Raw genomic sequence first — 26,845 nt, 5'->3', positions numbered from 1 at the left:
AGCGGCGGGGCCGGGAGCATGTCGGCGTCGGAGGAGTACTCGTCGGGGGAGGACGAGGACTACGTGCCCTCGGGTGAGCGGCCGGCGGGCGGGCGGGCGGTGGCGGCGGGGCCGGCGCGGCGCTCACCGGCTGTGCTTGCAGGTGCGGAGTACAGCGAGGACGACGCGAGCGAGCTGGTGGCGGAGGAGGAGGAGGAGGAGGCGGCGGCAGCGAGCCCGCGGCCGGCCCGCGGCAGGAGGAGCCCCCGGCGCGCCGCCGGCAGGTACGGGGCCTCCGGGTGACTGCCGGTTCCTGAGTTAAAACAATGCGTCTTTCTCTGAAATAAATGCGTATATGCGTATACGTAGCGTATATCGCCCTGCTTTCCCTTGCCGCTGTGCCCGGTGTTGGGGAGCGGATCCGGCAGCGGTGGGAACAGGACTGCTTCTTTTCCTCCTTCCAGTTCACGGTTTAAAGTCGGCGTTCAGGAGGCGGCGATCCTCGGGACGGTGGCCTGAAAGTTACTGTGCCTCCAAGCCCTCAGCAGTCGCTAACTGGTTTCTTTAATTTAGTGAACTTTTTAAAGTATAAAATGCTTTTTGATGGTGGAAAGGGGAAAAAAAACCTTACACGTGCTGCCTGTTTCAGGTTGCTTACTCTCCTGTCCCGTTCCCCTCCCCTAGGGGCTTCTGCAATGTACTAGAACCCATTATATGCTTGTAAATGCACAGATATGTACCACTCCGTTTCAGTGGATTGTCAGCTTAAATTTTATCCTTGTGCKCTCTGAGCAGCACAGGTTTCTAATTTAAGTAGTTCCCTCCCAGGGTTAGGGGAAACCTCCTGGATAGAATCTTCTAGCGGGAAAATAAACTGTTATGTTGCTTCACCCATACTTACATTTCAGCTCTGGGATGATGCCGTAGCAGCTCAGCATTCTTTTTTGGCATCTACTTCCAGGAAGAGGAAGAAAGGAGGTCTCTTGCTAGAGTCAGGTGAAAAAGAGGAAGAAAAGGCTCAGCAAAACAACGAGGAGGAGGAAGTGGACAACTTAAAGCAGGCCGAAAGGGACAGAGAAGAAGAAGAAAAAAAGAAAGAGGATGCTCTTTGGGCCAGTTTCCTTAGCGATGTGGGACAGAAACCTAAGGTGTTGACTGCCACACAAGTGACACAAACTAGCAAGGTAACAGAGGCCTGGACCTCCACTGAGGGGCTCTGGGATGGGTCTGAAGACTTAAAGCACAAAGATGGAAACTGTTGGTCTAGCTAGTAACAACTGTTGGTCAGAGCAGTGGAAAAGCTGGATTCTCCCATCACCTTCACTCTTAGCTTGGAGCCCCACCAGGGGGCAAATTGGAAGCAGCTGGTTTCTGTGGAAGCTGGAAAGGTCTGTGATCTGGTAGTGCTGCTTTTTGAGCTGCTTGTGGGATCTAGGAGTGTCCAGTGGTTGGCTTCCCTTCCTGGCCATGGATTCTCCTTGTAAAAATATAGGCAGCACAATGAGGTTCTGTCCGCATTACACTTGTGGGCCCAAGGCTATGGGGCATGGCTTGTGCCTCCTTCCCTTGTGCCCTTAAAGGGGAGACTGTGCAAGTGGAGAAATGGGAGAAGAGACCTGTGCTCGCATCTCCATGCCTTGCCCTTCTTCATGGTCCAGTCTGGGGCGGGGGGGTGGGTCTTAGAGATGCTGCATGTTTGGGTGGACATTTGGAATAAGAGGCAATCTAGCTTCCTAGTTTACTTTGTAACCCCCCTTTTGCTGCCTGCCTGTGGAGGTTTGCTGTAAAGAGCATTCGGTGCGTAGTCAGCCGTTTGAAAGGATCTTAATAAACTCATCTGCATACAGTTGCCCTACAAAATCTTTCACGCAGAAAGTGATAGAAGGGAGAAAGGAACCAAAACTAACCCACTGGTGCTGGAGTTGATTTTTTGTCTCCCCTAAAAGTCATAGAATTGGAGTCCTGACTCTTGAGGCAGTGAGGCATGTTGAACACTGAATTCTCAACACTGTATGAAGCTGCTTCTTGCGACTGCGTTTAGAAGTTGCAGGACACTTGTGGTTGTGTAATCTTTGCTTGTAACTTTTAGAGGAAGAATCCTTTCAGCTGAACTGTCATGCTTACTTTCCACCTGAGATGTTTACTGGTTGAACAGCTGAGGCAGTTATATGTAAAATTAGAGAGCCGGAGAGAGAAAAACTTCTCCTCTGAGCAATGCTATTTTTATGGGCCGATTGCTAAAAACATGAATGGACTTTGAAAGTTCCTCTGTAGCCTAAACTAATTTCTGGACAGATGCTATTCCTCTGCTCTTCTTAGTGAACTTCTTATTTGGATTTCTTAAGTCATCTTGAAAATCCATGCAATGTGGGGCTGATTACAAGCAAAAACTGAAGTTGTTGCTTTGATGTATATGGGACCTGTTTTTGTTTTTTTTATGTACACCATTAAAAGCTGTGGTTGTTACTGATTAAATTAAGAGGCATTGTTGACATAGCTTAATCTATTCAGGGTTTTCTGTGAAGATCAGCCTTACTCTTGCTGCTTATGGGTTGTCTTCTCTTGCATTCTTGGTCAAAAACAAAAGTGTGTTTCAAGGTAACCTGTGCTGGTAGGTTGACTGCATGGTTGTGCTTAGTTTGGGATGGAAAAATCCAGTCTTCAGGCTTTAGCTTGCTTGCATTTTGAACCACAGCACTACTTTTATGCTACTTCCTGCATTTAATTACAATTTCACTTCTTGTTTTGAGTCCGTTCTGATCATTGACCTCCAATGAGAGACTGGAACCAAAGTAGAGAATTTCCTTCTAGCAGCAGGGACGAGCTTCTTTTCTCTTCTCTGTGGGTGACTTGCTTTGAAGCCTAAATTGCAGTGTTACCTTAGGTCTGTGTTGGGTCCTTGGCCACTTGGGATGGTAACTCCACAAATGCTTGTTTCGTTTTGTTTTTTTGCTTTTTTTTGCTTTTTTTTTTTTTTTTTTTTTGCTTTTTCCTTCATGTATTTCACAGGCTGAAGAAAAGAGTGTGAACAAGCTTCAGGAGAAATCAAAAGAGCCTGAGAAGCCAAAAGATGCAGGAAAACTGACAATCACCGAAGTGTTTGATTTTGCGGGTGAAGAAGTCAGGTGAGTTGGCAGATCTGATGCCTCTCAGTTACTGCAGGCTAAGTGGAAAAAAAAATGGGTGCTTGTCTTCTGATAGGCTGGACACATATGGTGGAGCATGGTGCATCAGCTCAGTTGTCCCTTGCACTTTCCAGTCTGGGTGGTGTACAAAAACTTCCCTGTGGTGCTGCCACTGTGAAAGTTAAAAAGGAGAGAACCACATGTGACCCCGCAGGGATGAGTAATGTGTTTTATTCCTTCAGTCTAGTCTAGATGCTGTGGTAAGGGCAGAATATCTGCTGGCATCTGCCCTGGCAATGTGCACAGTCCAATATGATGATCTGAAGAAGAACAGTAAGAGGTGCTTGGCAAAACTGACTAATAGCTAATACCTTTTTCTTCTAAAACAACTGCAGCAAAGGTGATGGGCCAGGTAAAATCATCCTTTAGGCTGAGCTTGGCATGCAAGATGCCTCTTGGGATGCTCTGCCAAAGGTGCAGGCATGTTATAAACACGTAAGACCAGTGCTGAGGCGCCTGGGTGAACCCCCTTGCTATCTGGCTGCACTGTGACCTTGTTGTGGTTATTACCGTGGTGTGTGTCTTAAGTGTAGCTGATTGCAGAAACCTGGTTTTGTTATATTTTGTGTGACAGCAGAGGGCAGCAGTTCCCAGCAATAATACATGTGCTGTGTGGAGAAGGAAGCAGAGAGCTCGGGTTTCCATTGCTTTTGCTTTTCATGGCAGCGTTGCTGCCTGAGCTATCTGAAAAATCTGAAGAGAACCATGAGTCATAGTAGCGACTTCCCCATTTCCCAACACAATCTGGACTGTAGGAATACCCTTCATTCACTGATGAAATAGCRAAGAGCTATCCCACTGCAGCTTGCTTTTCTCAGAGTATCTCCGTGTCACGTGCTTCCTGTAAAGGAAAAATGAAGTCTTTCTCGTGGGCAGATAAAAATCTGTAGCAGAATTACAGAAGCCTTGTCTCCTGATACAGTCCTCTGCTCAGCAGCTGAATTATTTGTCCCCTCTTCTCCTGAGGTCTAGGATAAGCATGTGGTTCAAATGTGATGCCATATCAGGTGAGAATAGATGAAGTAGTAGAATTGCAGGTCTGTGCTACAAAAGCCTTGTTGGGTTTTGACATCTCGGTCGGATGGCATATGGCAGAACTGCATTTCTTGCGCTTTGGAGAAGCGTGAAATCAGTATGCAATCTTTTTTGAAGTCTGGACTTGTCCATCTGTGCGTTGTCGTAGATAAGTACTGTGTCCTAACGTGTCCGTAGAAGTGTATCATTTAAAGGAGGGCTTTGATTTACAGACAAACTTGCTTTGTAGGCTTACTTCAGAACACAAGTCTTCCGCTTGTGGAAAGGACTATTTTGTGCATTAGTTTTAAAACATGGCTCTTTAAAGCCCTTGTAGGACCTAATGAAAGTACCTGCCTTGATGCTTTTTGTTTTCCTGTGAAAAGAAGCCCCAGATCATTATGGTTTAAATTCAGAATTACTTAAACCTTGGTCTAACGCTGGCATGTGTAGTGACGTATCACAGCTGTAACTAGATCTTGCGTGATAGCAACAAATGAGTCTTTCCAGTCTTGCTCCTGCTTATATTGGTAATACTAGTTTGGGAAGTTGGGGAAACTTTCTCTGTCCTGCTAAAAGAAGTGTCTTGCCTTAGGTGAGCATTTTTCAGGGCTCCTCAAATGCTGAGTTTATGCTTTCAACATAAATATCTTATCTATAGTTTTTGTTTTTTAATAGCTGTATTAAGAAGTTCCCAAATTAGTTAAAGGCATATTTTTCTGCCCTGGCTGCTTTTCCAGTGTCCTTTGTGCTGCTCAGTACTGACTCTTTGCCTTGGAACTGCAAGAGAATTGATTATCAGTTTCTACTTGATTTTAATCAAATAGGCAAAGCTGGAGCCTGGATGACAACAATAGTATTGGAAATCTGCAAACCACTAAGGCTTTTTTTCTTTCAGCAGCACTTGTATCAACAGGTTCCAGAGCTAGCAACAAAGTCTGCAGCAAGATCTGAAGGACTTCTTTCTGCTGGTGCCAGAATTATAATGTGTCTCTGTCTTTAGTGCTTTGAGAACAGAAAGATCCTTCTGGTTTTTACCCCCTTGCTTTTCGTGACTAACGAGCCATAGYCAAGGCTCCAGCTTTGGTGGCATTTGCTGCGTCTTACATATCAAAACATGTTATACTGTTAGCTACCCATAGAATATAAGGGGTTATCATTGCTTATAGCTATCGATACTTTTCTTTAACAGCAGTAGGTAAGAGCCAGAGGGCTGCTTTTGCTGTAGACTAGCAGGAGGTTGTCTTTGCATGACCTGAAGATCTGCAAGTGCTCTGAATACCAAATGCTGACTTCCTTGCCTGGGGAAGCAGCTGGCAAATTGTTGGTTACAAAGGACAACACGCTTTAGTTTTGTGTGCATCTCTGGACTGAAAGAACTGAAATGAGAGCTATGTTGCTCTGCTTTCTAAATGGTTTGAGGCTACTTTTGAGAGTGCTGCTTTTTTGAAAGCTTGAGAAGAATTTAGATCAGTATTTAAGCACTGAGAGATTCAGGGCACAAATTTCAACAGTCTGCTCATTGAAGCTCTTAACAGAAGATCATTTAGTCCTGATATCATGTTGCAGATTTATTTATTTTTCCCCCCCTCTAATAAGATGGTATTAACCTCTCTTGCATGACTGAAGCAGTAGAGGTCTCTTGACAGAAATCACCATCTATAGGGCAATACTAGAGTAGTGAAAGATATTCCTTTTAAAACTGTAAACTCCCATGTATATTATTGTTGCTCTTAATGATGCCCCTTCTGCTTAGTCTGTTACTGTATTGCTGTTGCTAGTGCAGAACTTCAAGTTCAGTGTTACAAATGACCAATTACCAAATAACTAAATTTAGTGTTTTTTACTTCTATAAAATACATGGTTTAATATTGCCTTGTAAAGCCAAAGCTGTTGAATCCTGGATTGAGAAATAATCTTGGTAACCAATTTCTGTGTTTTCCAGTTGTGCCTCCTCTCTGTCTGCTTTTCATTCCTCTCAGGTGTTAAGTAGATTAGGAGCAGCAGGTAACTGTCACCCAAACGGCTGTAATTGCGGGCAGGGAGAGCGATTTGCAAAGGCAGTTTACCATCTAAATGGAAGTTCAGAGTCATTTCTCAGTGCCAGAGAAAATTTAAGCCACTCTGTAGCACCCTGTTTTATGAACTTGCCTCATGATGCAAGATGTGTGGCTGCATTAGTAGGGCATCACATCCCTAGTACCAGGCTTTTTTATTCCCACTCTTTTCTTTCTGTTGCAAAATGTAATTGTTGTATCATGATGCTTGTTTTCTGTTTGGCAGTCCTACTTCTTTGGCCCTTGGCTTTCTTTAAGCTGCTGCTGCGCTTAATACATCGAAAGGGTTCTTATGTGCTCCTGCAGTGAAAGCCAACCTTGTGTCCGTCCAGAACTGCAGCAGAATGCAGCTCACGTGAATGGAGCTGGCCCAGCCCTTCTGGTATCGGCCACAATCAGCGTAGCAACTTGTAAGGGAAGAACAAAGTCGGGTCATTGAATGTAAGAAGGGATAGATTTTAATTTGAAACATATTTTGTGTATCTTGCAAGGGTGTGAAACAAAACTGAGAGGAATAGTGGTTGTAAGGTGCAGGTGCTAGCTTGGGAATGGGAGACCTGTGTTTGAGACCCTGCTTTGTCTTTATAATATAAATTCCAGGTAAAGGACGCACAACCAAAAGCATTTTAGTTATGTGTATGTATGATCTGTTATTATTGTTTAAAGCCAAAGCTTTAAGCGCTCGGGTTACTGTTCGGATGGTATAGCAGAGTTACCATGGTGTACTGACAGCGTTGTGCTGTACTGGCAAAACTGGTTTGTGCTGCTTCAGCAGCTCTGCCAGTTACTTCCCAGCGTATGTGAACAAAGCCGCCAAGCCGAAGCGATGCAATAGTAGGGCTCCACTCTCCATCTGTCACTGGAGAGCTGCTGTGCTGTGTTCAAGTCAGGCAAGGCATTCCTGCCATGGTTCCCCTTACTTTCCCAGAAGGCCGTCTTCTCCAGGAGTGCCAATCTGAGACCCAGAAAGACTTCCACCAGGCTGGGCAACGACCTCGGACCTCTTCRCTGTGGTCCTTTCCTGTCCAGTCCTTGCCTCTGGTAGGTAGCATGCTCCTTGCAATTAGCTAACTTCTCGTAGGCAATTGCTGCTGACCCCTGGAAGAACTACGGGATTAGATTTTGCATTAATCCTTGAGCCTTTTTCTCAAGAGTCTTCCCTGTGCTTGCATGCTCCGAGCATGTTTCTGTTTAGATCTCCCACCTGCCTGACAGGTGTGCCTGTGATGTGAATAATACTTGGCTTGTGGCCACATGTGTGGCCAGAGATGTCATGAAAGCTGCACCTGTGGCTCTTGGCAGCATGCTGGGCCTGGATTCATGCAGAAATGTTTCTGGAAGATTGACTAGGTTTCAAGATCTTCTTTCCATGTTTGCAGTGTGAGCTCTCTTCCCATGTCTAGATGCTGAGATAAACGAGTGCAAAGATCCAGCCAGTACTTTCTTGCATGCTACATGTCCTTCTTTTGCTAAGCAGCGGTCAGCATCGTTCTAATTGCTGTGTCAGAAATGGCAGATCACAGGGCTCTGAACCAGAGGGATTTGCAGCCAGAGAGCTGGGGCCTTTACTGTGGACCTTGCATAAGGGGTAAATGTTTGTCCGGTGACACCTCAGTTGCCTATTTGAAGGTGAGCAGATGGGTGAGATCTGGGTGAAATTGAAGCTCATCTTTTCAGGTTGGGTTTGGTAATCTTTCTTATCTGCTGCTTAAGTGCCTGTTTGCTGATTAATTCAGACTGCTTCTGAAAGTATTTCTCAGCGTTTGCCTGATTAAAACTTATTGCTGCTGCTTTGAAACTCTGCTGGAATGCTGTGTTCAGTGGGGCGCTGAGCCCTGCCTAGTGCTCTTGCTGGGAGAGCTCTCAGGTTAAATTCACAGCCATGAAAATCACCTGACTTACGGTGGGCTTTTTCTTGCTCCAAGGGGCAGATGATGACCCAGTTCCATGGGTATTGTTTGCTTTTTTAGACTGCTTTTAAGCAGGTTTTACTAAGACATGTAGTCCATTGGTATATACAAAGGAAGAGAAGGCTCTGATGTGTGTGTTTGAAGTCCTTGAAGGCTTCACAGATGTGAAAGGGGAAAATCCTTAGCTCTCCTACAGAACTTTCTGCCCAAGTCTCAAAGCACTTTTTAAAGAAATGCTGTTATTCCCCCTTTGGGAATATGAAAACTGAGGCATGCTGAAGTTAATGGCATATACTGATTCACTGGGACTCCTGGATCCCCTGCCTCTGGGACCTGGGGATCCAAGCTTCTTTCATGCATCACTGTACCAACTAAAACTAGGAAGGGCCAGGTCCCAAACAAGCTGGATGACACAGTGTCCTGTTAAATGTAGAACTTGCTGCTGGATATAATGGATACTTAGAAGTTTATATAGTTTCTTAAGAGATTGGGCAAATTCATGGCAGAAAAATTCATCTGGGGCACCTGAGACATGGGCTCCATCTCAGTTTTCCCAGGTTGTGGATCTCTAGAGTTCAGGGATGTGTTGTAGGACATTACTGCTGCCTGTGCTAATACTCTTCACTAGTCCTTTACAGTTGGCCATTGTACTTGTTGACTCATTGTCTCATGCTGGTATTTAATAGAACTTGTACTTGCTTTAAGCTGTATTCCCAAGCAACCTGACTCCCAGAAGGTCTAGTCTCAGCCACTGAGGATTGCTGCCAGCCATGACCCTGTGCACAGGCTGTGCTTCAGTCAGAAGGATATTGGCTGCTGGCTGTTGTAGGAGACCGTATTTGTGGCGTAGAAGAACCTCTGGTCTGCCTCAGTATGACTGCTTTTATTTGTATGTTCTCTTTGCTGTGAGGAAATGAAGTGTGCTGCATACTTAGGCTAAACAGAGTTGAGAGGCAGCTTGTATTTCAGGTTAGGGAAGATAATGGTTCGCAATGGGGCTGTGGCATCTTAAAAGAAAAATACAAAGCTTTGGAAAGGTACGTAAATGATCTGATTAATAACCAAAGAGTTACAAGCTTGAATTGTTTTAGTAATTACTGGGGCTTGCACTGGCTTTGAGGTTCATATTTCACCTGCTGCAAGTTAAACATGCTACCAGTTGGAAGTGCTGGGCGAAAGAGAACCTGGTTTGCATCTGGTACTGTTTGTAAATGGCTGACTTCTAGGATATTCCCACAAATAAACTTACTACTCATTCTGTGTCTCTGCTTCATAGGTTTTTCAGCCTATTTTATTTTCAGCCTACTTTAAGGATTCAGAAAAAAGGTTTTTCAGAAGAGGTTGCTCTTAAGTTGGACCTTTAGAGATCAGCAGGCTTTGGTGGTGAAAGGCATGACAGTAGAATTGAAAGTGGTGATATGAGGTGGCTGAGGACAGGCTCTTTTCTGGAGCCTTTGGAGGCTTGCCTGTGCTGATAAGAGCCCTTATTTGGCCAATAACATGGATCTCCTTTGTACCAGAAAGCCATTGACACTGAGAATTGTGCAGGTAGGACTACAGGCAGTGTCCAACACTCTTTTGTTTTATTTTGCTGTTCCACTCAATCCTTAAGGTCCTGGGACTTAGGCCTGGTTGTCCTGAGTAGAGCAGTGAGGTCTGAGCCCAGGATGTGTTGTTACCTGTTAGCTGGACTCCTGGACCTTGCTCTGAACTCTTCACCCTATTGGTGAAGATCTCAATCTCAGGAGAGCTGTGTAAAGCTAGTTAAGGACTGATTTATTCCCTCATGGCAAGGAAAAGTGCTGACCTGTGCAGCAACAGAACTGAGGTTATAATTTAGTTCTCTGCAGTGATACAGTGCTGTTTTGCAGGGATTTCTTTATGCTGCCTCTGATTATCAAAAGATTTTTTTTTCTTTTTTTAAGGTTATCCTGTCTTCTGTGCATTTGCCAAATAGAGGAATGCCCCACATCTCCCAGGCTGCTCACCTGTTTCTAACCCTGGGTCTGCTGTCCTCTACCAGGGCTCTCACCCCCTCCGTCACTGCCATTTTCATGAGAGCAGATGGGAACAGCTGGACAAGCAACAGATCAGGCATCTGAAAGCAGCCTGCCAAAATCCTTGCTCAGCTCCTTCCTTTCTTCCCAGTAGCGGTGGTGTCCTCCCTGCTACCTCCTGTGACAACTGAGGTGGACCAAATATGACACAGTAGCCCTGTTGGGAAACAAACGGGATGCAAGCTGAGCAGTCCTGGAGGCCACTGCCTTTTCTTACTGCTTTGCTTTGACAAAAGTTAAGGTGGCTGTCAGAGCAATAGCCACAGCTTTCTGCTGCTTCGTGGCAAGCATTGGCAGGAGTGGCAGATTGCCAAGGACGATCCTGAGTTAATTTATCTCAGGGGGAGGGGGGGCAGGGAGGGGAGAGGAGGGCAGAGCAGGGAATTTACTCCCACACCATTAGGGTTTAAAGCTGACGGAGAGAGCAATTTTAAAAACATGTAGTTGTCCATCTGCCTCCTTGTTCTGTGATCTCAGCATGGCTCAGATGTGTTAGGCTAATAAGCTCTGAGAGAACATGTAATACCATTAACTCTCTCCTTACCCTGGGATGCTTGTCAGGAAATGCGGAGGATTAACAGCGAGGAGTTGGCAGCGTGCTTGTAACTTTTGCTGGGTGTGAGTCTTGCTCATTTGTGCTCATAGGGTATTGTGCAATGCTGAGTGAAGGACAGTCTCTTTTAAAATTAAGAGAAAGATCAGTAGCTTGGGTGTACATCTTTTGATTACCAACGTTATAGACAGTGTGCTGCATGTCAGCTCATGGGTAATATGTATGTGACATGTTCCATATGTGCCTTTCTAGCAAGAAGCCTTTGCTGCCATTGCTTATATGTTTGAATGAGGAGGTAGTTGAGTGTTAACCTTTCTTTGTCTTCTGGAGGCTTATATTTGTGATGTCCTGACTCTTCTCCAGGTGGATAGAAAGTCATAGACAGCTTCGTCCAGATAAGGTGTGCAGGTGTTTTCAGATCAGATATGGCAGGTAGTGAATCGAACTAACTGGGGCAGAGGAAGAAATTTATCTTCCTGTTCTGCTCCCCTTTCTACAATGATTCTGGCTACATCAGCAAGGAAGCGTTAGGAAACATAAGAAAAATGAACACTAGTAGGCACCCCTTGGAAAGCCACTCCATAGTCTAGTCATTTGGAGGACTGGTAGATCTCATCTCCTTTGCCTTGCTGACAAGGGATGCTATATGCTAACAGGGTTTTATCCTCAATCCTCCCTGGCTAAGGGGTACTAGAAAAGTGTATTCTAGCCACTTCCCAGTTTTCTAGTGATTGCCTGTACTTTCTTATTGGAGGTTAAGGATTGCCCCCAGTCTTGTCAGTCTGCAAGTACCACTTTTCCAGCTGAGGAGGGGCTGGGCAGGATTTTTGGAGTCTGGTGTTGCTGCATAACATGACACTTCCTCCATGAGGCTTGCAGAATCAGAACCTCACCTTTAAAGCATTTCCAGACACTTAATGTGGGTGGCAGAAGGCCAAAGTGTAGTTCTGTGACTGTTAGCTTTTCTGCAAATAAGCCCTGAAGTGCTGATCTTGGCATAAAGGAGTGTAGGCAGCAGCCTCCCTGTTCCTGTCCTTACGGTGGTGTTATTCTTAGGGGTCAGAGCATGCCTTGGCTAGCCACAGTTTATATTGGCTTTTTCCAGTTTCAAAAATAGCTGTTGGGTTGGGGTTGTGTTTATCCCTCTCTTTTTTTCTTTTTTCTTTTTTCCTTTTTTTTTTTTTGTTTTTTGATGCCAGTAAGTGAAAATATGATCCCTCTCAAAAGATGCGTGAGAATGAAAAGGTCTCCTGGGCATGTTTTGATAACCTTTCCTTTGTGTGCATATATTCCCTGGTGCTTCAGAATTTCCTTGGGGAGTCCTAATGTTGTGTAATACTGATTGACACAACTGCGGCCCGGAGATGAGGTCACTAAATGTGAGCCGGAGTCACGTTGTGTGCTGGGTCACTTGCTAAACATTTACAGTCTGACCTGTGTGTCAGAAGCACTGCAAAAAGCAAAACTTCGTAAACGGTGTAACAAACCTAGCCAGATCTTTAGGGCAGAGCTCTTGCAAGTGAAGTAAATCGTGTTACAGTTTGCACGTTGTGCTTTGAGAAGGGGTAAGGCCTAATGGACAGCTCCTATCCAGTATTTTCATCGTTTTTTCCTTTGTAAGCTGATGCACAGATGAGATTTTTGCTTAGATGGGGAAATCGAAGCACAGAGGGGTTGTGACTTGCAAAGTGTTGCTTAGTAGGGCCAGCCCTGTTCAGTGCGTTGTTTGGCGCTCGAACATGCTGGCTCCTGTCTTTTTTCCTGTTACCTATGTTTTGAAAATCCCAACGTGACTGAACAGATGTCTAACTGAAAGTCRTCTTACGCTTCTGACGTGGCTTGATTCTTTTAAAGAAATAATTGGTGTGTACTGGTTTCATTTGTGCATTTATGCTGGTAATCAGTATGATTAAAAGAAATGAAAGCTCAGCTGTGATCTTCCAAGGTGGGAGGAGTCTCAAAGCACCTTCAAAATGATAGCTTGACCTCCAGATTCATTTGGGTGTTTCCAGGGCTTTGAGACTTGTGATATCTAGGCACTGTATTAGGTTTGGGGACCTGAATGATCAGCTGCATTCTCCCGTGTTCAATTGGTGTTCCTTGCTGTATGAGGGGTTTTCTGACTACACGTTGTGTGAAGTCAGTGTGGGAATATTTATCAGAGGAGAAGCTTAAGGAAAAAATCCCACCCTTCCCCAGTGCATAATGGAGATGATGTTTGTTTCTGTACCTGGCTTTCAGACAATTTCCCGATTTCTTAAAAACCTGGAAACCAAAGGTGCTTAGTGAGCTGCTCGGGTCTCGCAGCRGCTCTTTCGCCGTTCGGCAAGAAGAGGTTCTTTTGTCCCTTTGTTTAGGCTGTTGTTGCAGTGGCCGCAGATCCAGTCTCACCGTCTCGCTGTTTGCCGTGCTTCCCTAGCTTCCAAGCTGCGGTCTCATTCCCGACAGCTCCAGGCTCAGAAAGGAGCTTTTGATGTCTGGTGAGATGCTGGCAGAGCCTGCTTTGCAGCCCGTGGGCTTGGGGGGTTTTCCTACCAGAAAGTACAGCTTGTGAGATGTATGTTTTTTTGTAACTAGAATTCTGAACCAGGAGCTACACAGGAGCTTTCTGTGTTAGCCTAAAGGGAAGACAAAGCTGTTCTCTGCCCTGCTACCTCATTAACGCATTACACACTGAGGCAGGCTTAGTCTGGCCTTTTCCCCATGGGGAYGCTTCTGGTTTGTAGTATGTAGTAGCTCCTAGTGTGATCTGTGTAACCTTTCTGTCCAACTTTCATAGTTGTAAATGAATCTTGAACCCCTGGCTCTTGGGATCCGTGGTATTCCTTCCCTGGGCAAGAAAAGTGACCCATAACACCACCACCATTACACTGTTTGGCAGCAGTTATGGGGTTGCGGAGACCTGTCTTGCTTTTGCTGTATTTGCAGCTTGCTGCGAACAAAGTCAGAGTATTGTCACACTGACCCGCACAGCAGATGCATCCATTCACCTGATTGCTCAGAGGTGTGTTCAGTAGTTTGATATCAATCTTTTAGGAGGTACAAATAAAAATTACAGGATGCCTCAAAGCCCGAAATGTAAACTGCATATCAGGACTCTGAGGCAGTGTGGTTGGGTTGGGTGAGGGAATAGTATCCCACAGGTGTAAGTAGTGCTTAGGGAAACTTAAAAGTAGGGTGGATAAAACTGTAATCAATGGGGAGATGAAAACTCGTGACCAAGCTGTGGGTCAGCTACTTCAGAGAGCCTTGTCTGATGTCTTCTACCTATTGCAAATCCCAGTAGGAGCTTAGTAAATGGAATGCTGCTTTCCTTTGGATTTGGAGACCCTCTTGAGGAAGTAGCAAGCAGAGGTCCAAAAGGTGGCCTCATAGCTTGGTCAGCTTATGTGAGATGGCAGCACTAGCTGTACACTTCCCTTGTGCATGTCACAAGGTCTTTGTCGTGCAGGAGATTGAAAATCAGTTGTCTCCTTAAAGATTTATGAGGTTAGGACTTGGATTTTAAAAAGAACTTTTTATGCATTATTTATGCTAAAATACCATTCATCTCTGCTTGTTTTCAGATGAATTGGTTTGAGATGCAGCCTGGGCTCACTGCTTGTGTAGCAGCATACATGTGCTGCGAGGAACAGCACCAGGCAGGCAGCTCGGCCCTTGCCGCACTCCAGGAGAGCTCTGATCAGATTCTTTTCTTTTTAAAGACCAGCCAGCGGCTTCCATGCAGATAGGCAGCCCACAAAATTATCAGTCATTCCAGCCTCATCTTGTCTGTGTTGCTTCAGGGAATGGGCTCAGTTTCCCAGGGAACGGCTTCTCCTGCCTGGTTTGAAGAGCAAGTTTTAGAAAATGTTGGTTGTTTTCCTGAGGATTCTTTTTCTTCCTGAAAGGCAGAGTACTAATGTTTTAACTTGAAGTTAGGAACTGAGAGCAAGCGATGGGGACCTTTTGGCTCTAGAGCCAACCTGCCAAGGGGTTGGCTGAAGGGTTACTAACTTAGCTTTGACTAATGTGGCAGTGCATGTCCTGCTGTGGTGATCAGGAATAACAAGGGCACAGAAGTGTCCTTGTCATGTCCTTCCTCAGAGGAGGCTGTGTTGCCCTTGCCATAGTGTCTCACTCTAATGGGAAAATTTCTGTTTGTTTTACGCCAGGTGAGCCAGCATGAAAGAAATACATACCCAGTGTACAGACAAATGTGGCCTGGAGGTCCTGTTGTGCGAGCACTGAATCCTCTCCTGCAAGGTGCTGAGCACGTGTGCTTCTGTGGCTTCAGGATCTTGCAGGCGGGAGCCACCAGCCTCTCATGCAGTGCATTGGACTTGGGAAGGCATCCAAACCATGGCACCTTGAGCACAGAGGTCCCCCCAAAAGGCACCTCAAAGTGGATTTGGAGAGAATATTCCTCTTGGCTCAGAAGGGCTTAGTTTTTTACTAACCCCTGTTACTGAGCAGTGTTTGCTCCTCAAGTGATCATTCCAGAAGGCTGGAGGACTGCTTAATGAGGCTAGACACAGATGGGGAATATTGAAAAGGGATAATTAGCCTCATTTTTTCCCCTCTGTCTGTGATTCCCCAGAGCTAACATTAAAGATCAGGTGGAAAGTTTTATAATTGTGTCAGGTCTAAACTGGGGCAGGATTCCCGAGTGAGGACTGACTGTCCTGAGTATGAGTGGTGAAGAGTGCTGGCACTTTCCAGCACTTCCTCTCTTGTTCTCTCTTTCTCAACATGGAGGTCAGGGGAGATAGTAACTTTGTGCTGCTGCAGTTAGGGATCTTAATTGCCTTCTTAGCTCTAAAAGTCCCTTTCTACCCAAATACCAACGTGTACTTTCTCAGACTGATGGGCACCAGGCATTTTGGTTAGAAGGATACAGTTGTGAGAGCTACCTGGGGGTAAGTTGGAGGGATTTGGGCACTTGGGATGCATAAGGTGGCTATTACACAACAGACCATGGACAGGAGCCCCACGAGCTGCTTTGATGTAGCTGGTTCTGGGTCTTTCCCAGCTTTTTCTGTCCTGCCTGCAAGATTCTGCCTCCTTTCCCCATCCCTGCATGTATGCAGCTCTGGAGACATGCATGGGTCCTTCGGTGAGGACTTGCAGCTCCCCTTGCTGTTCTCTCCTGAGCTGGATACTTCCCTGACGTGCAGGACCCTTGGTGCCCCCCGTGCTACACCTCTCTCTGGATTCAGCAATGCTGTGGGGGGGGGCACCTGGCCACAGTCATGGGCTATAACCTGGGGTGTGGGGGTTGTGCTGTGCAGCTGAAGCAGGAGGAGGGTGATGTGATGGATTGTCCCTCCTCTTGCACCTGGTGCAAAGACCAGACAACAGGAGAAAAGCTAGTGTATTAGGCTTACCCTGTTACTGAAATGAAGGACAAAAATTTGTTTTTAAGCCCCTTGGCAGGACATCTGGAGCTCTGTGAATGTGGTGCTTGCTTTAGACTACATTCCTTCTTCCGTTTAGCTGCTTATATGGCTAAGTGGACTGTTGGGAGCAGACAGCAACTGTTTGTCAGATTAAACTCTTGTTCTTGAATTAGGTTTTTACAGTCCACCGCTAAAAGTAAGTGCTGTGTGAAACAGCTTCTGGGACAGCCCATGACAGCATGTGGGTTGTCTTATGAGACTTGGTGTCCAGCTTACATAACTGGGGCCTTTTCCGGGAGGGTAGGCTTTAGCACTTTGGTTGGTAAACAGAAGTGAAAGACACGCATAACTATTAGAGGCACTTAGTGATCTAGCTGATAGCGTGTCTTGATTATAATCACTGAAATAGGGAAGACCTTCCTATTTCACAGTTACACAGCACCTCATGCGGTGGTGGTGTCTGTGCTACCAGACACCAACACTGTCCAAAAATGTTAATAAAATGATTCTGTATTTTGTAAGCCAATTTAATAGCGTAGCAATATAATGAAATCTTTATGGCGAAATGAGAGACAGTGGTTTTGTGTGTGAATTACAGGGTCTGCAAGTGGGCGAGACACTAACTACTTGTTTTATTGCTGACAATATATTTATTTTTGTGTTTATTCCTGGATTAGAATGTGTGAATAGCATCCCAGTAAACAGTCAGGCAAATAGTTACTTATCAAGTATTTAAAAGTGAAAGGTCTTGTAATTTTCCTTAGTAATGACTGTGATTTCTTCCAGCTGGATTAATGGCTCCCACTTCTACCCATGAAGAGCAAGGAGTGTTTAGGTTTCTACATGGAGAGTTATTGTCTCCCATAATAATGTAGACCAGAGTGTTGTTTTTTCCCCGTTCTTGGCCTGCGATCTGAGGAAGGATGAAATGTGCATAACCTGAGTTAATACCTTGTAAAGCCTTTTAATATTCTTTCTTTTGTCATTCCTGTTGGAGCGATGCAGGAGTCGCTGCTGGCATCAGCCCAGCAGCAGCCAGTCTGAGTTGCTTTTGTTTCATTTTATGAGGCAATCAGTGGGTCTTGTGATGGAATTGCCCTGAAAGGTCAGTTTTAATTAGGTTTTTGGCACATTCCTCTGTCCCCAGCTGTGCAGTCCTGGTGGAACAGGTTGCACACAGCTTTGCAGCTCAGGGTTGCTGCGGCAAACAATTTCAAAAATACATTCTGAGCAGCTGCTGACAGGCCAAAGGGAAAAGAAAATTGTGAACCAAGTGTTTTGGTCTGTACCCTGTCATTGCTGCTGGTACCCTGAGGTGGGGGGGGGGGGGAGCAAGCATCAAAGCATGAGCAATCTCTCAGTAGCAACCTGCTCTGTGCCTCTGGGCAGCACAGCGATTTCTTTCTGCTGAGCCTACTTTCATTGAAGGGCCATGCCAGAGCCTTCCTGAGCGTGRCGTTAAGGGGGCTCACAGTGCGAGTCTCTCCTCTCCACGCTTTTCTGGACGTGAACGTCTTTCTGCTCTGAGACCTGTGACTCTTGTAGAGCTGGCCCAACAAACGGCATGCCAACTGTGCCACGCCGGCGGCTGGCAAATTCCTAGAGCCGTTTTTCATACGCATCTTAACTTCATGCTTTCCTTTACCTCTTCCGTTAGGAAGGAATTCAGTCAAGTTTGTCTCGGGGTGGAGAAGGCTGAAGGTAGTCGTGGTGTTAAGCCAGGGCTAGGGGGCCCTATATTCAGATCCTAGCTCTGCCACAGGCTTTGAAGACTTGCTCCAGGTCATGTGGGTCCAAATCCTACAAGCTAATTAAGTGCCAGATTCCTGTTGGTTTGTGGGAGTTGAGCACGCAGCACCCTGAGGAGCTAGGCTGTCATCTCTGAGTTCAGACATGTGGCGTTAATGGCACTGTGAGCTTTCCGTGACCTCTGCTTCCTTTCCCAACTGCTGCTTCCTCCTTGTCCTCTAGCCTGTCCTGTTCAAGTTCCAGAAAATTGGAGGGTTTAACAGCTAGGATTTAACTTGGGAGGAGGTCCCATGGCCATCCTGAGGGCTGGGATCTCCTGAGGGCTGGGATCTCCTCAGAGGAGGCCAGCGCAGAGGTTTTTTCCAGGGTTTGTGGTTACTACGCTATGCCTCTTGAATTCCTGCGTGCTCCGGGTCTGCCTGATGTTTCTCACGGCTGCCTGCCGGCTTCCTGTGCGCGGGGGGCGAGCTCTGGATTGCATGGGAGTGCGCGGGGGTGACGGGGAGGGGGACCTCGCCAGGAGCTCGTGTTGTGCAAATGCATGGGAACTGATCCTGCTCCGCAGCTGGCTCTGCAGGCCCCTGTGTTTAAAAATAAACTGCAATTGTATTAATCTGAACCTGACGCTCGTGGCTAGTGGGGCTCGGTGGGGAAATTCTGGCTAATTGCTGCATAAGGACATYTGGGTTTATTCTGTCTAAGGAAATTCACGGAAGTAAAATAACCATTAGTATATGGTTACTGCATGACACGACTGTGTTTGAGGGCTGTGGCTAGGTGGTGCTTTGGGATGTCTTAAATTGTGATGGAGGAAGGCTTTTTTTTTTTTTCCCCCTTCTGAACTGCTCTTCCCATTCCTTCCCACCCCTTTCCAATCTGATCAGCAAATGCTTCTAAATACTCGTTGCATGGGATTTATCTCGATCCACATGACTGCCACCGGTTTGAAAGGCATGTGACAACTGGGGGGGGGGAATAGGGTTAATCTCCTCTTCTGCMCTGAAACAACAGGGCTGAGCAGGGGGTGTTCAGGGCAAGCACTGATTCTTGTCTCTGCACATGCCTTCCCCRCTCTACTTGCCCTTCAGGGAGAAGGTGGAAGAACTGTTCCCCTTCCCTAGCAGCTCCTTGCTGGACTCAGTGCAGCTGTACTCCAGACCCCGATGCCCTGTCAGCAGGGGACGTGGGCACTGGTTCTGTGCAAGTGAGATTTCACGGCCTCAAGGCCTCTGGGCTTGACAGATAACTTCACAGCACTTTCCTCGCTGCTAGTCCTCAGAACGGTCACCCGGCTGGTTTCACAGATCCTTGGGTTTCTCCGTGTCCATCAGCTGGATTCAAGTTTTCCGCTGCCGGACTCTGCCCTGGGAGGCACTGGAGGGGCAGGGTCCGCAGCTCACTATCCCAGCTGGAAACTCTGATGCCTGACTCGCTCAGCCAGAGCTGCGTTGGCGTGYGCGGATAGGAGGGTGGGAAGCAGGCCGCTACGAGCCTGACTTTTAACCGGGGCAGATCCAGTGATTGACTCGGCTTTTTAGCCTCTCGTCAGCATATGCGCTAGACTGGGAATGAGCCTGTCCACCCTTCCTGGCAGCCGATGCAGCCGAAGGGCCAGGCTGCAGGAGGGTGGGGAAGGGCGAGCCACGCTTCCCGGCCTGGGCGAAGGCATGGAGGCTGGGCTGGCCGCGCCGTGAGTCAGGCAGCTGCCTTTGGGCCTTTATTCTGTGCGGATAGAGTTGCAGGGCTCGAGAGACTTGCCGCTTTGTTCTCCGAGGGAGCGAGATTGTTAGCTTGGCAAACTGGGGCAACCTCATTAAGAGCTCCTGAAAGCCCAAAAAGCATATTGCTGGAGGCAGGTCAGTGTAATTGAGGGAGCTAAAGTAGCTGGGATTTTCTAACAATTAATTATTGAGTGGTTTTCTGGAGATTCTCGTTCATATGTTTGTAATTCATTCCCTACTGTAGATGCAGTATTGACTTATTTTTTTGAAGTTCAATATTTTATGGCCTCTGGGCCTCAAACAAAAAACAGCTAGAAAACGAGAGCAAATTTCTGCATTCAGCACTGTCGGAGCTTTCTCTTTCATTCCCAGCCCCCCAGGCCAGATTCCTTACTCTGGTGTTGATTGCAGATGTTGCCAACCCCGTGGGCTGTGGGCTGCGAGCTGTGGGTGGCAGAACAGCTGTCACAGAAGAGCTGCCTCACTGACCAGCAAATGAGGAAATCAAGAGCCCAATTAAGAGACTAGAATTGCCCCCAGTGACCTAAGCAGAGTATTCAGTAGCTTCTAGCGAGCCTGTTTGAATAAGTGTTCCTGTTCCTTTCAAAAAAAAAAAAAAAAAAAAAGCCACCCTCCCCCAGTTGTAATTAGCTACTCTTTTCCTTTTTCTTCCATGTATATAGAGAGTTTGTAATTGGAATGAAATCTTAACAAGATGCAAGTTATTCAGCTTGTAGCTGATGGGGCAATTTTTGTGCAGGTGTTGTGGCCTGGTAGACTAACTCTTGTACCTGCTGTCTGTGGTTTCCTTGCTGGATCTTTGCTTTTGCTGCATTGAGTATACTGCTCTTCCTTACCCCCTGGTTTGTCCCTTCCCCTTCATTCTTTCAACAGGGTGACTAAGGAAGTGGATGCAACCTCAAAAGAAGCTAAATCTTTTCTGAAGCAGCAAGAGAAAATGCAGTCAGGAGCTCCAGCTTCCCTCCCGACAGTCTCTGGGTAAGTATGTGTTTTTTCTGCCTAGGTGTGGACAGTTTGTGAGAAAGAAGGTGCTTCAGTTGATCATTTAAGCTCCACTTTTCAGCATTTAAGCTAATGGATATTTGCTGTCTGCAGGATTTCAGTGGGAACAAAATTAGGCCTGGATGTGGTGATCTGGGGGGAGGGATGTGGGGGTGGGGGAAGCAACCCATGAGTCCCAGTGACTCAGTTCATAAGATCAGGCTTGAATTTCTCATTCCTCATAAGTCATTCATCCTAGTAAGCAAACCTTGTTTTGAACATCTTGAGCAGTCTGATCAGACTGCAGGTAACAAAGGAACGTGCCTGGGATTGCCTGCAGATCCCTTGAAAGGTGCTTCCCTGGACCATAAAGAGCAGCAACTGGCTGGGGTGTGACTTCTGGCAAACTTTGGGGGAGCATTTGCATGAGAGATGCTTTTGCCTCTTCAGTGTCCTGTGATGTCACTTCAGTTTGGATTTGTCACTTTTTGTGTAAGCTCTGGCACCTAATTCAGAGATTATTGCAGTGCTTGTCAAAGACGTGAAGAGTTCAGTCCTCTGCACATCTGACATGCCTCTCCAGGCAGTTCTTGATGAACTTGGAAGATCTCCCCCCCCTCAGGAATAGATAAGATGCTTCTGTGTTCCAACAATGAGTTTTATTTAAGTCAGTCATTTGCATTTATATTTGAAAGTCATAAGCTGGCTATAATTTGGTCACACAGAAACAAGACCCATCAAATAAATGCATTGTCTTTCCCATCTGCCAAAGAGCAATTCTCCGGTGTGAGTTCAGGCTGCCTTTCCCTGAGATAGGCTGTTATTCAGTTGCTGCAGCTGGATTGTCATTCATGTTTCCAGCTATGTGTTGCCTAGTCTGCAGTTAGATCAGGGTAGTGTAAGCAATGTGATGTGTGACTCTTCTTAACAGCTGCTGTTCCCTGAGATGAATGAATGCATAGATGAGTATAGTCTTGTTGCTATTGTTGATGCACACAAGTTTTGTCCCTGCAGAGCTAACTGGAGTTATAACGTAAATGTTGGTCCAGCTTATGGCATTTTGTGCTGAAACAAACTTGCCTCGAGTGGACTGGCATTCTTGCTTCAGCTTGGTTGACCAAAGAGGTTAGGACGGCTCCTTGTCATGCAGACTGTGGGTGTTCCTGCTTCTTCAAATTTGCCTCTCAGTTCCTCCAGCAACACCCTCCTGCTCTGAGAGCCTAGGCAGGTTCCTCGTAGCTCACTAGGAAAGCCTCATGGGCTGCTCGCTTGCCTGTGCTGCTGAAATCCCCATTTCCTCCTGCCGCTTACTGCTCTAGAGGAGGAGGTGCATGGCCAGTGGGCCTGCAGCAGCTTGGTCACTGCTAAGATGAATTGCTGTATGTGCTGGAGCTCAGCTCGCTTAGGAGAAATAACCAGAGCCCAGTTTGAGTTGGTTCTGCAGTGATGGCAGGCCAGAAAGAAAAGCTGAATGCTGTCCCCCTGTTATTGTGCCGATACTTTCAAGGGAAGAATCCACATCAAATATGAAAACACGGAATAAAAATAACTACAGGAAATAGCCAGTTCAAGAACTCTTTTAAAACTTCTCTCCTCCAGTGTGACTGTGGTGGGAGCAGCTCAGTTATGTCTTCATTCAGCCCGCTGATGTGCAAGGCCATACTGACAGCTGCTTGCCCAGAATATGATGAGGTGGCCTGGCTGTGGGAGGAGAAAGATCCCCATGGCTTGTGCATCTCACCTGTGTTCAGAGCAGCAGACCYGATGCAGTGCAGGCCCAGGTGCCTTCCCTTTCGCTCGCCTGCTGCAGAATATCGAGGTTCTTTTGTGCCGTGACGCTGTGGCAGAGGCGTAGCATTGGTATTTTGCTCAGTGTGGAACATACCAGCACTCTTGAGGGTTTAGGGGGAAACTGTCTGTGGCAGCCTGGCCAGTGGGTCCTCTGGTCTGTAAGCACTCCAGGTAATTTTCCACTTTAGCATAGTATCCAAGGGTGGTCTTTGAGATGCTCAGTGAACACGCTTGCCTTTGGGCTTAGAAGGGTGCTTCCATTTGGGAAGCTTGCCAGTGTGTTTTCAGGTGAGAAAACTACTAAAGGCTTGTCTAATTCCTTAAAGCTGAAGGCAAGTCCCTTATGTTAAAATCACAAAGATCTAGAYGTAGAGCCAAGCCACTGTCCGAGCCTTGACTGGGCTCCTCTGGAGAAAGGATTCACCAGCCTCGCTGATGCCCTAAAGCAGCATCTGGGGAAAGATGGTGTCTGGTGCACTTTGGTTACTTAAAATACAAGTTTGGCAGGGACAGAGTGCTTTTTTTCCTTTGTGCATTACACGAGATGCCAAGTCTGGATTGGTATCGCTAGAAGGCACCAAAAACCACGTGATTCGGGATCCTACATGGGCCTGGGGACACCCACTGTTCGGTGAGCTGTTGTCAGCCCCCAGTGGTTTTGGGTCAGTTGTGAAAAGCTTTGCTCTCTAAAGTGCAGTCTAGTACAGTAGCTAAGATTCAAGTAGTTAAGAGTGGCTTCTCCATCTGGCTTTTCTTTCTTCACCTTGCAAGCAGCTTGCTTTATTTCTGGATGCAGCCAGCCTACCCTGTATTTATTTAATTTCCTTTCCCTAAACAGATAGAAGTAATCCAGGAAAGCAGTGGTCACAAAACCAAACATCCGGTTCCTCATCTTCATGTTATAAACCTGTGTAGCTAACTGGTCTAGGAGAAGGGATGTTTGGGGCTGAAAGTGCATTTCCTGAATGTGTTTAACGTCCATACCGGATGTGCTATAAAAAGCTAGATTTGGGCTTGTAAGGGACATGGGGGGCGGTTAGAGGAGAATAAGCCAAACGCTTGGCTGTAATTAAAGCCAGAAGTACAACGCAACCCACCCTGTTCTCTCAGCAGGCTTTGCTAGAAAGGTCAGAAGTCTTTGGTTCCCAGGGATGTGATGGTTTCCCAGCCTTTGTTTCTCCCGTTGTGTCCCCCCGTGACACCCAGGTTTTGGAGCTGTGATTGTAGGCAGCTAGACAGGGGTCTGTCAGCGTTCGGTATCGAGTTGCTAGAGGGGTTTGGGTTGGTGCTTTGTTCCAGCTGTGCTTCTGTAGTGCTTTATGGTTGTATCAGTCTGTCACCAATGCTCTCTGAGGTATCAGCTAGATGTGATCAGGGAATCCACTGATTGCTTCTAATCTGCTGCAAAATATTGGTAGAAGGCTCAAAAAAACAACACAAACCATTCCCCTTCTAGGCTTTTTTGCCTGTCTGGACMGGTGTGTGCTTTAGGACCTGTTTTCTATGCCTACCACCATACCTGGGCCTTTTGGAGGCAGCAAGAGTAGCCCTCTCTGTAAGCGTGTGACCCARTGGAGGAGTCAGTCAGCTCTGTGGGCATCTCGGGTGCTCTGATGGCTGTTTCTCACCTCCTCCATGGGCCAGGCAGGAGCACCCTGGAAATCTCCCATTAGCGGGGTCACCTTCCTCCTCCTCCTCCTCTGTGCTAGCAATCCTATTTTGAAAGGCCATTTGATATTCAGAGGTTGTTAAAAGAAAGCAAATGAAAGCCTTTAAACAGGTAACTGCAAAATAAATGTGTGCCTGTGCTCACAAGCACAGAGGAGGTTGAGCTAAAGGCTGGGAAAGATCTGCAAAGGCCTGCGCCCTTCTGCATCAGCAGGTGTGATCTGTCCATCCGTCCTTGCTGTCTGTTCAAGCACACTGGCACTGCATAAGAAACAGTTGTTCTGTAGCCATCTTGAAAATGCATAAGATGAAAGAAAATGTAGTTGACAGATTTTATTTGATATTCTCCCCTAGGCAGCTCTGTTTGTACATGGCCTGAACAAGAGCCAGGAAGAAAAAGGGRGGTTTTCAACTAGCTTTGTTCTTGTGTTTGCTTATTACTGAAACCATTTGTAATTAAACATGGACTTGTTCACTCAGCCCAGCTGTTGCTTTTTTTGTTTGATCCTGCCTGAAATTACAGTGGTGGATGTGTGACCTCCTAGGCCTTTTCATGCCTTGCAGGCTGGTATAAACAGAAGGTAAGACTTGCCTTTGAAGCAAGCAGGCACCGCTCCCACTGAGTTCAGGAGGTGTGGTGCTTGCTGACCCTGGGCTGAGTTTGGTCCATGAGGATTTGAACCTCAGTGCAAGACCTGGCAGGAAAAAGCACTTCAAGAAAGCTCTGACCCAGAGACAAATACCTGCCATGAACAAATGAAGTGAGATGAAACTCTAGCCTGTTCATCATGAATGCTTTCCTCTCCTAGTCTACAACACACCAGTTCACGTAGACTGACCATTAAATGACATGAAAAGAGTCAGGCCTTTGCTTTTAGAAGCAGTTTGCTCTGTTGCATGCTAATGTTGGAGTAGATGGATTCTAGCAGGAGGATATCTGTGTGTGTCTTCTCTCCCACCTTAAATGTGGCAGGAGGAGGAATGATGGCCATCTTCATGTGAGGATATGGATGGGCTGGTTGCTTACTCCATCCTTTGAGATCTTGAACTAGTTATTTGCAGCATCCTGACTTGTTAATGTAATCTTTAAGCTAACCTTCCCTTCAAGCCTGGTTACTCCTAGGAGCTGCTTGGTTTCTCTCCAAAGCTTTTCTTTCAGAGGATGTTCTGACTTTCTGCATGACCTGGCTGGAGTTAATTGGATCCCTTTGCTATTACGACTAAACCTAGTTTCTTTGGATCTTAATGCAGCATTTTTAGTACCTGAGCCTAGAGCTGGTGGAACATATGGTTCTTCTCAGGTCTTGGCCCTGCCAATCTCCCTGGCGTGAGGGAGGGATGGTGTCCCTCTCGGAAGGGGACACTGGTAAGAGGCACAGGCTGTGCTATTACTGTAAACCTCAGAACATCATGAGCAAATGCTGCAACACTCGCCTCCAGGGAGCAATTTCATTACACAGCAGCCCCTCTGGCCTTGTTTCTTCAGAAAACAGGAATTCATGTTTCAGTCTCAGCTCAGAATCAACTGCAAGCACAATCATCTAGTTAAAACTCCTGCCTGTTTCCCCTGCATGGGCTGAACAAAGATGCAAATAAAGCGAGTAATCAAGAACTCTTGCATAGCTGTAGGTGGGTTTTTAATAGTCACTTAAGCAGTTGAATAGCTCTGTTCTTGCCTGTAATTTCAAGAGTGGTCAGCTTTCTTCTGCACTTCCCTTACTGTGCTCCAGAGAGTGCTATGCTCCCAGACGGGGATGAGAAATCCCAGCCCCCTTGTACCATAGCCAAATGTCTGGATGTGAGTAGTACATGACATATTTGCCTGTGCATAACAAGATGAGCCAGCCAGGGGCAATATTCCTGTGCCCTAGAGCTAGTTTTACTTATTTCCTATTCATACACTTTGGTTATGAAAGATGAAATGTTTTAAATGTGGCGGTGGCTGCTCCAAGTGAGTAATTCCTCTTCAGGTCTTAGATCCTTTGTTGTTTTTATTTTTGTTTTAATTATTCTTTGTTAGTGTCTGTCTACTGGCTTACTCCTATCCACTCTTTGAATCAGTGTGGTAATGAGGCTGGGTGCTTTTTCGGAGTGGCTTGTTTTTATTTGCTTGGTGGACTGAGATTAATTACCCCATGGGGTTTGGTGTAGAAAGGTGCTTGCGTGTGTGGGGAAAGGGGGAGTTTGTCATTTGGAGAAAATGATGGCTGGTTCAGTGCTGGAGGAGGGTTTTCATCAGCCGTAGTAAATAAGGCACTGATTGCTGCACACTTGTACATAAAGCATGCCAAACAACCTTATCCTCTGAACATCTGCCTCCCCTCTTGAAGTCAGCATGGGCTGAGGTTTCTTAGCATCGCACAAGATCAAGCCCCTTGCCGAGCCAGCAGACAGGTAGCTGTCTGCAGCAGCAGAGGCCAGAGATCCCTGGCAGGCTTGGGTACCGGAGCAGCATGCCTTGCGGTGGCGAGGATGCTGGCTGAGGAGCAAAGTAAATGAGGCTCCGAGTCGTGGCCGTGCTACCATCAGCTCCTGCGCTAGGAGGTCGCTGCTACCTGCACGTGTCCAGGGCTGCCGTCACCTCTGAGGGTTAACTGTGCGTGGGAGAATTACTGCTCTTTTGGTCTTTGCCCCTTTCTCCATGCAGCTCTTGCTCTTGAGCTTATGTTAAGCCTTTTCTAATAAGAAAGGGAGCTCTGAGTGTGAGAAGTTTTGTAACTGCTCTCCCAGACTCGGAGCAAAATGTGACTAAACATCCCCCTTTTTAAAAGAGGCTCTCAG

At 46.5% G+C, this 26,845-nt stretch overlaps 1 protein-coding gene across 14 annotated transcripts in view; it reads left to right on the top strand.

Annotated features, from left to right (window-relative positions):
- The first annotated feature begins 6 nt into the window (after positions 1-6).
- Positions 7-26,845, top strand: part of CFDP1 (craniofacial development protein 1) — a 71,935-nt gene continuing 45,096 nt past the window's right edge. For 9 of the 14 annotated variants that reach the window (XR_003257774.1, XR_003257797.1, XR_003257795.1 and 6 more), the window contains exons 1-5: positions 7-73; positions 143-263; positions 941-1,163; positions 2,989-3,104; positions 20,498-20,602. Coding sequence is in view for 8 of the 14 variants with exons in the window: in XM_026091494.1 (XP_025947279.1) it covers positions 19-73; positions 143-263; positions 941-1,163; positions 2,989-3,104; positions 20,498-20,602 (620 nt within the window). In the remaining 6 variants the exon portion in view is untranslated. Of the gene's footprint in view, positions 74-142; positions 264-940; positions 1,164-2,988; positions 3,105-13,112; positions 13,236-13,683; positions 13,760-14,321; positions 14,607-14,909; positions 16,799-20,497; positions 20,603-26,845 lie in introns of those variants that run through there. The other 5 variants (XR_003257803.1, XR_003257776.1, XM_026091503.1 and 2 more) reach the window with 5 other exon arrangements.

This window comes from Apteryx rowi, unplaced genomic scaffold (genome assembly GCF_003343035.1).
Source record: "Apteryx rowi isolate R43461 unplaced genomic scaffold, aptRow1 scaffold_1215, whole genome shotgun sequence".
Lineage (NCBI taxonomy): Eukaryota > Metazoa > Chordata > Aves > Apterygiformes > Apterygidae > Apteryx > Apteryx rowi.
The sequence above is the reverse complement of the archived record's forward strand: the minus strand, read 5'-3'. Positions and strand labels throughout refer to the sequence as shown.